The 8,560-nt window shown below is 40.6% G+C and overlaps 1 protein-coding gene across 4 annotated transcripts in view; it reads left to right on the top strand.

Annotated features, from left to right (window-relative positions):
- The first annotated feature begins 2,777 nt into the window (after window positions 1-2,777).
- Window positions 2,778-8,560, top strand: part of slc1a6 (solute carrier family 1 member 6) — a 16,035-nt gene continuing 10,252 nt past the window's right edge. Inside the window, exons 1-2 of one of the 4 annotated variants that reach the window (XM_046049780.1) lie at window positions 2,778-2,950; window positions 3,101-3,155. Coding sequence is in view for 1 of the 4 variants with exons in the window: in XM_046049778.1 (XP_045905734.1) it covers window positions 7,749-7,755 (7 nt within the window). In the remaining 3 variants the exon portion in view is untranslated. Of the gene's footprint in view, window positions 2,951-3,100; window positions 3,156-7,733; window positions 7,756-8,157; window positions 8,179-8,560 lie in introns of those variants that run through there. The other 3 variants (XM_046049781.1, XM_046049778.1, XM_046049783.1) reach the window with 3 other exon arrangements.

Here is an 8,560-nt window from a genome sequence, read left to right as displayed (position 1 = left end):
CGCATGTAAAGCAGAGAACATATGTTTTACATTTGATTGTATACAGTTTAGTATATGAATGTTTCTCACATATAAAGACTGAAAATGAAAAATGCCTCTCTGCCGTTTATTGATAAAGCGCTGGTATATATTATATATTTTTTTCCCCTCTCCAGTCCACACTGCAAAGTCTTTTTTTATTTTTATCTTAACAGGCCCTTCAAATAGCTACATGTTGCCTGTTATAAAGTAATCAGGTGACATTTCAAAAGCAAAGAATCTATTCACTGACCTTTCTGTGTTTGCCAAGGCATTTTGATACAGAGAGCTTTCACTACTTTCATCTCTTAAATATTTGAGCCTGGAACCAATCACTTGCCTTTGAACTGAGGTGGGGGGGGGGACAGTCCATGATGCAGCAAAATGAGAAAAACTATTGGCGGAGAGTTACTCACTGTTAACAAAAACGTGTGAGAGAGTTTGTTTTTAATGTGATGCACCAGTTCATTTTGGATTTGGACTTTTAGATGCATATATTCCTCCATCTTCAGAACAAGCACATACGATACATTTCCAATTCTAACAAATCTATGGCTATGACAGCTTGTGTTACCCAATTGCCATTCAGTCGTTTTGGGACTGTCTGTTCCGAGGGCTGAGCTGAATTTGCTGTGTAAAGTCTTAAAATAACACTTGGGATCATGGGAGAGGGTCGATTTTAGGGCAACGCTGAGCTAATATCCCACCCTTTGAGAAATAATTGATGAGCAAACCGTGTGTGTGTGCGCGCCTCTGCGCCTGTTATTTTTGTTCAAGGGACCGAAGGAAGCACGCTCCATTGCACTTGCCTGGGCATCATAATGCTATTATACCGCATTATGAGACAATAAAGTGTTTGTACAAACATCTCAGCCAGTGCTTAGACGCACAATGTGAGTTTGCCGTCACCAATACCACAACATTAACACATTGCATGTTGCTAGGGAACTAATGGATGGATATAAGCGGGACCATTGACCACCCAACTTCATTACAGGAGGCACTGTGTGCTATAATTTAATCAACATTTACAAATTATGGTTACTCTGTAGTTGTCACGGCCCCAAGACTGACTTCATCAATTAGTTTGACCTGAATCTCTTCCAATGTATTTATTGTATTAATTTATACACTTAAACCATTTACAAAGTCAAAAAAAACAAGTGACTACAACAATCACACCAAACTAAACAAAACAGTTTATATGTTGCACCAAAAGAATGCAATTCCTACGCACTCAAAGATAACGGATAAACATTCCTCCCTGCAGGCGGGTGAATAATTATGCTATCTAACCGTGGATCATACATGATCCTCGCCGCCCACGTTATGGCAGGATAATTGTGTTGCCATGGCGATGCAATCTGCTCCTATCACTTTGGTCCTATACACCAGATTGGAACCAGAGGGAAGCCCGCAGCCTGCTTTGTTAGGTGTAATAAACGGCTGGAGATGTGGTTTTGCTAAATGTTTGCAGTAAATATATGGGAACGTATGGGAATGCAGAATTTCTTCATTCTGCTAATAAAGGGCAGAGAAGTGTGGTTATTTTTTCTCTTATTTTGCTGGACACATGTTGTGTTGCATACTGGGAGACATTGTTCAAACCAACATGATTTATTTTAATTTCCAAAGATATCAAACATGTTTGGCTAAATTTGGAAAGAAAATGAATCCAATTATTAAAAAATAAACTTTTTAAACATTTCCTTGTGATGCAGTAGTGCAGCTGTAAAAAAAAAAAACAAACAACATATTGGGATTGAAGGAAAAAAACCCACAAGGTCCATTTAGTAGCTGTATTTTCAATTGTAACCCCCAGTGTTTTTGATGAAGTTGCCTGGTTGTCATAGAATTGTAGATTTTCAAATTTCCATTTTTCTTCCTGTGGATCTTGATTTACAATCTCATCACAAGCTGAGTAGCTGTTCTGAAGCTTTCCATCTTATCACGTGATCTTCTTCAGGAAATGTAAATATTAACACGTTTTCATAGTGCTCAGAAAAATTTAAACTTGGAACATCTGCAATTCAATGACAACTTCATCTGCTGAGGAAGATCTTGTGATTTGATGAAAATACTTTTTTTCCCCCAAATTTCCATTTTCAGGACGTCTGCAGGACTTTCTGTTTTCAAAATATCACCAAAATCCCACAAAAACAGCTTCAGAGTTTATATTATGATGTAGAACTATTTTTTTTTGTTTGTTTTTGTGTGTGTGCAAACCTGTAACCTGCACTTGTGGTATACATTTCTTGTCAATAGTATGAATATGACTGCGTGGTAATAAAAAAAAGCACAAATAGGTTGCAGGTTTTTCCTTTTTCAGCTGGTGGTAGGCTTCATGCATATCAATGCAACATTTGTGAACATGAACATGGTGAGTGGGTGTGAGAGTGGAAAGCTGGGCAGCTGGGTGTCAAAGGGTTACAAATACATGAAGTTCCCCAGAGTGGTTCAGAGCAGATGCTGAGCAATGAGTACTACTGTGTGTATATAGTGCAGGACCCAAATCCAGTGTAAAAAAAAGGGGGGATGTCATCATGTAGGGAATTAATCACCTTATCATAAAGTGGGTCATTATTTCAAATATATCTAATTGTGAAATCCAGTAAGAAACCAGTTTATTAGCTAGAGAGTATTTCACACAGGCTTCATTGTTGCGGACAGGCAGCAGGTAGTTTATCTTGACTATTTCTTTCTCTCCTGAAGGATCCTTAACCTCTCCTCCTCCCACACAGACCTCCCAGGCAGTCCTCTCTGCCAGAGGCTCCGAGGAGAAGCGCAAAACGCTTGATAGTAAAACGGGCAATAACAGTGATGATGATGAGGGGAGATACAGTGTGTGGGCAACTCTAGTTCATTATCGGCTGCGTGGTGGAGAGAGAGGCATCCACATGACGGTGTGAGAAGCGTCTTTGGACAATCAGAGGTGTGTAAGACTGGATTTGTAATTAGCTTGCCTTATTTTTTTGTAATATGTCATTAACAAAACTGCATCAATTAGATAAATTAGATAAGTCTGACATGGTTTGAGTGGAAGTTGGAACGGTTGAGAAGTTTTTAATGCCTGTTTTTGCAGCATCTTCAGGGAGGACAACCAACTGAAGACAGAAGGATCTAAAGGCAGAAACAGGGTATCTGATTTTCTGGGTTTTTTTGCTGTCAGTTTCACGTAGCTGATGCATTTTCACAAGAGAATTAGGCTACATCTATCTATCTATCTATCTATCTATCATATAATAATAATCATCGTGGTGCTTACTGGGTTGTGATGGAACAAACAGCTGAACTGACAAATTAAAGGGGTATTCCAGTAATCTAGTATTTCATTTCCATAAAGTTGGGGCACTTGTGAGATGGAGATTTAAAAATAATTTTTCAGAATCAATGCAGCAGTGTCTGAGATATCTTGACCGTTCACACATCTCCCTCTCGCAGGCGGGTTTAGCTTTGACGTCATTAACATCCTCCCATCTGATTGGACAGTATTTTCCCCGCCCCTTTTAGGGGAAAGAATCTTGCTTTCACATAAGAAACAGGAAAATGCAGAAAAGCTGTTGTGTTGCAGGTTGTAAAATAAACTAGAACTGCAAGCAGTTGTAAGCGGGGTCCAAGCCTCCCGGCGCCAGCCGCCCCCTTTCCCCGCAGAGGCTGCGCGAGTCGACCCGGGCGCCCCGCCGTGGCTCAGGGGGCCGTGGAGAATAAAGGACCAGAGTTATAAATGAAAGGGACTTGCGGTTATGGAAATATAAAATGATTGTATGTCTATGGGAGTGTTATTTGATATACGCTTAGTAGCTCTACCTAGAGGCCGACTGACACCAAATTTCACACAGCCTGTCGGGAGGGCATGGCTGATAAGGTCGAGTTTGGTGTAGGCCAAGACGTTTTTTGGCGGATCAAAATCTACAAGTCTAAATCTAAAGTCTACAAACTTTTATCGGCTTCGTCCAGAGATTATCCATGCCAAGTTTGGTGTTGATCGGACTTGCGGTTTCGGAGGAGATAATTAAAATAGGTTTTTCAGTTTTCCCGATTTAGCGGAAAAAAAGATTAGGCCGAAATGGGCGTGGCCTATACCAGGAGACTCAGCTCGATGCCCCGAACCTATGCCCCGAACGCATATAAGGTTTTTGATATGCGCCTTCGTAGGCGGGAGTTCCAAGGCCAAACGCGTTGACCTTGCTTATAGCGCTCCCTAGAGGTAGAAGTGTCCGAATGTTTGCGCCTTACATACTGTTGAGGCTGTAAACCTGCCTTGTGAGTTTCGCGTCCTTAGCAGTTACTCGCCAGATTGCTTTTATAGCAGAAAAATAAAAAATAAATAAATTGATAATGGCTGGTGCTGAAATAGATCTCAGTCATGACAGCAACAGTTACTCACATAACCACTTCCTCTTAAGTGATTGTGCCTCTAAAATAAAAGCGCAAGAACGTCTTTTGCAGCAATGCTTCATGTCGAGTTTATTAAGAGCTTTTACTTTGAAGAGTTCTGAAGGAAATTCAAAAGAGTCTCTGCCTTGCTTGACACACCTCTGAAAAAGCAGTCAGCAAACCTGTGATTGGATTCCCCTGAATTTTCTCAGGGAAATGAAAATAAGTGTCCCTAGGTTTATGAATGCGGATCAAACGCCGGAACTCGCACACACTGCAGCACATGCTTTATTGTGAGCCTGTGCAAAAGTGTCCTTTTATTCAATTTGTTTAACAAGGGAGAAAAAAATATCCACAGTAAGATGGAATTGATGTCACAACCTACCCGTCGGGAGTCGCGCCCTTCACCGACTGAGCTAAAAGAGCACACGATTTCATCCGGTTTGTAAGCGTGGAAAATTTTGGCCCGATGCCAGATTTATTTGCCGACCCCTGACCTAAAGCATAACCTATCCTTCCTTTCAGCCACAGAGCCATGCATGTAGATTAATCCTTTAACACGCAACAATAAATAAGCAAAAATCATGGATAGAACACATGCGACATAAAGCAAAGGTGGTGCTGAAAAGTTGAAGGAGAAAACAAAGAAGTCTCTTGGCAGGTGCAGCAAAGTGCCTCAATATTACAGACTTTTTTTGTGCTGCTGTTACTTATAGACAGCAGTGATAATACCTGCAGCAGGGGTGGGAAGTAACTTGTTACAAGTAACGCAAATTTATAAAATAGGCCTAAATAAATAGAATAAAAAAGTCGTTGGCAACTTTTCACGTTCCTTTAATATAGCCTAACTATATTTTTACTCTTCACTTTCTTTGGGCCAGTAGCTCAGTCTACTTAATTTCGCTACATTTTCCATTCATACCTTCATTTCTTCACCAGTCTGTAATCTGCATTTTGCATCATTAAGTCAGTCTGTGTGCGCAGTTAGGCAGGTCTTGTCACAGATATGAATGAGCTTGGCAGATGCAAACATTTAGAAAATCAGGCAAGTACCTTTTCAGTTTAAGGCTTTAATGTTCTACTAATACAAGTGAAATCCAGTGAGCGCACACCACGGATGCCCTGTTGGAAAGCAGCCTACATACTGCATCACTCTTTCACAAGCCGGTAAGGGAAATATGGCTTTCCATAAACGGCGTGTTAAAAGTGTAGTCTCTTCAGAGCAAATGTAGACTGCACACTGTAACATCTAAATCAGATGATCAATGGATTGATTCTGATATATTTACAGCCTGTTAATTAGCTTGTTTCTTATTTCTAATTCACATCCTTGCTATTTGTTTTATAGCGATTACCGAGTCCATTAAACAGAATGTCGCAGGTGTAACTAGTCTTGGCTTTCACTCAGAAGCTGCCAGCTGTTATTTATTCAGCAAACAATCATTTTTGAGCTGCACAGAGAGAGAGAGAGAGAGAGAGAGAGAGAGAGAGAGAGGGAGAGAGTGTACAAAAGACTTTGAACCTTCTCCTACGTTGTTTAATATCCATTCTGTGTTCTTTAGTTGAGACCGTGAGAAAACGATAAGGTCGGGTAAATGGGTGACGTCATCATAGCGGAGCTTCGGATTAGGGGAGCTCAACGTGTTCATTTTGTTGTGTGCAAGTTAGTGGGTCGTGATATTACTACCATAGCATGTCTGTTCTCCTCAACCTGTGTCCAAACTCTGTGTGAAGGTGACATGTAGCCTCCCTTCTACATGCAACACAAGAGAAACCGGTAAAGGCTGATCTCCAGTGGTGGTGTCATGTTTTGGAACCTCTGAGCCCCAACAACACACACACATCCCAGCACAGTTGCTGAAAGGAGTTCCTGGTGTGGTAAAAATACCAGCCTATCATATGGACATTATAATCGGACATTATTCGTTATATGTTAGTTGTTTGAAAATGTTTTTTACATGGCTCTTAAGAATGCTTGAAAGAGTTACTGTTTTGTGTCCCATAAGAACAATTAGCCTAAGGGGCCGAAATGTTAGAGCCATTAAGAAAACGCATTAATCTTTTGGATTATTTCATATTCATAAGTTATGTTAATTTTCCTTTATGTTTTTCACTCGATAATATTTTATGTTTGTCTCAGACAGATGTCATTAGTGTGTATTTAGCAAACTAACATGTGTAGCTGTGCTCCATTAGTTTGTCCTGTTTAACTCAAAGCTACTGAAGTGCGTGGGGCTAAGCGTAGTAAAGATGAGGTGAGAGGACCTACTGCGGTAAAAAGGTCAGACCATCAGGTCCTGGAGCAACAGATCTGACCGTCACGTCCTGTATAGCAATAGGAAATTTTAAAGTTATCTGTGTGTAAGTACGTTTGATAGAACACACCGGGAGACGTTTATTTTGTAACTGTCTTCTTTTTTCATCAAATAAAACATTATCTTACATCTGCCTCCTTGCCTCACTGGGTTATACAGTTTACAGCTAATTTGGAAAGCAGGAGTCAGAAACTGTATGTCCAGCTGCCTTAGTGGCGCAAAATAAATTTTTAAACTACAATGTCCTCTTTTGGTAATGAAAATGCTGCAGTTCTACGTTCATCAGATAACTTTAGGGGGATGTTCCATAATGTCTGTTTCATGGTCACATATCAACGTTACAAAGAGGACATAATCAGAATGTTCTCATATGGGTCTTAGTTGGTAATATTATATGACTTTAAGGGGATGTTCTATAATGGTTATTTTATGTAATTGCTCTGTATTTGTATAGCATCTTTCTAGTCTTTGCAACGACTCAAAGACCTTTTACACTACATGCATTCACCATTCACACACATTCAGGACACTTCGACATGTAGCCTGGACAAGCGAGGATTGAACCGCTGATCTTTAGATAAATGGGCAACCCGCTTTATCTGCTGAGCCCCCCCCCCCCGGTTCAAATTCACTCCTACACCCCTGCATTACAGGTTCCTGTACAAAGTGTTCAGGGAAGTGGATCTGTAGGCTATACTTTTTGTTGATGGTGCAGAGTCGATTTAGAGATAGATGTTAGATGGATGGAGTTGACTTTGATGGACTGGTCATGGACCGCAAAAGGTTGGCTGTTCAGTGTGCATGTGCACGTGTTTGGTTGTGTGTTTGTGTGTGTCTGAGAAGGTGTGAGAAGGTCAGGCCATATGAGAGGCCTTTTCATGTGTGTCTGCTTATGAGAGCTTAGCAGTGACATATCCTGTCATTGGGCTGCTCAGCACCGGACTCTCTCACACACACCGTCCTGACTCTCAGTCGACAGCGGAGAAAAGCTAAGAGTGTTACCTGACTTTGATCGGAGTGTTTGACAGACTCTAAACCATGAGTGGTGAGTAAACAGTAAGCAGCTCATTGAAGTTTGCAAAGCTTAACTCTATATTATGTGTGATTATGTGGAGAATACTGGATATTAGAATTTACCAGGATTTTTGAGATTGTAGCACATTGATGGCAGAAAATGAGGTGTAGCGTCTCTGATTTTAAAGGACTAATTATTTTTTATGGATCAGTGAGAACAACCCGGTCTCACTCCCAAGTCGTCACATATGGACGCTTGGTCAAGAGCCATAATCGTCAGTTTGTGACGCACTAGGGATCCCTTTGACGTCATAGTTCGACGTATTGAGGGAAGCCCTGTTGTGTCAGTTTTTGATGGTAAAGGCAAGTATGATATTTAAGAGAAAAGACGAAGTAAGGAGGTGATTGGGGTGGATAGAGGGCCAGAACCCGGACCTTGAAGCAGGAGAACAGGGTTTGTGTCCCGTGCGAAACAAAACATTAAATGTTTTTATTTAGGCGAGTGAGGTAAATTGACATTAACGTTAGTTAACTTAAGTCTTAATTGACATACATAGCTATTTTAACCTAAACCATGATCTTTTCCTAACCTTAACCAAGTAGTTTTGTTGCCTAAACCCAACCAAGTACTTTCTGTGCCTAAACCTAACGAAACTGCAATGTTTCACGACTTTAATTATGCGCGTTTCAACATGGCAATGTATCGAAACGTTACGTTTTATCTTGAAAGTGTAACCGGATATTGCATATTTATTGTTGCTAAGCGTTGCTAACTTGACTGTGGATCCCTAAACGTCAATAATTGATGCAAAAGGGCTACCCAAGTCTTTAAAAAG

This window comes from Micropterus dolomieu, linkage group LG05, assembly GCF_021292245.1.
Source record: "Micropterus dolomieu isolate WLL.071019.BEF.003 ecotype Adirondacks linkage group LG05, ASM2129224v1, whole genome shotgun sequence".
NCBI classification, from domain to species: Eukaryota; Metazoa; Chordata; class Actinopteri; order Centrarchiformes; family Centrarchidae; genus Micropterus; species Micropterus dolomieu.
Note: the sequence above shows the minus strand (reverse complement) of the source record. Positions and strands in the feature narration are given on the sequence as shown.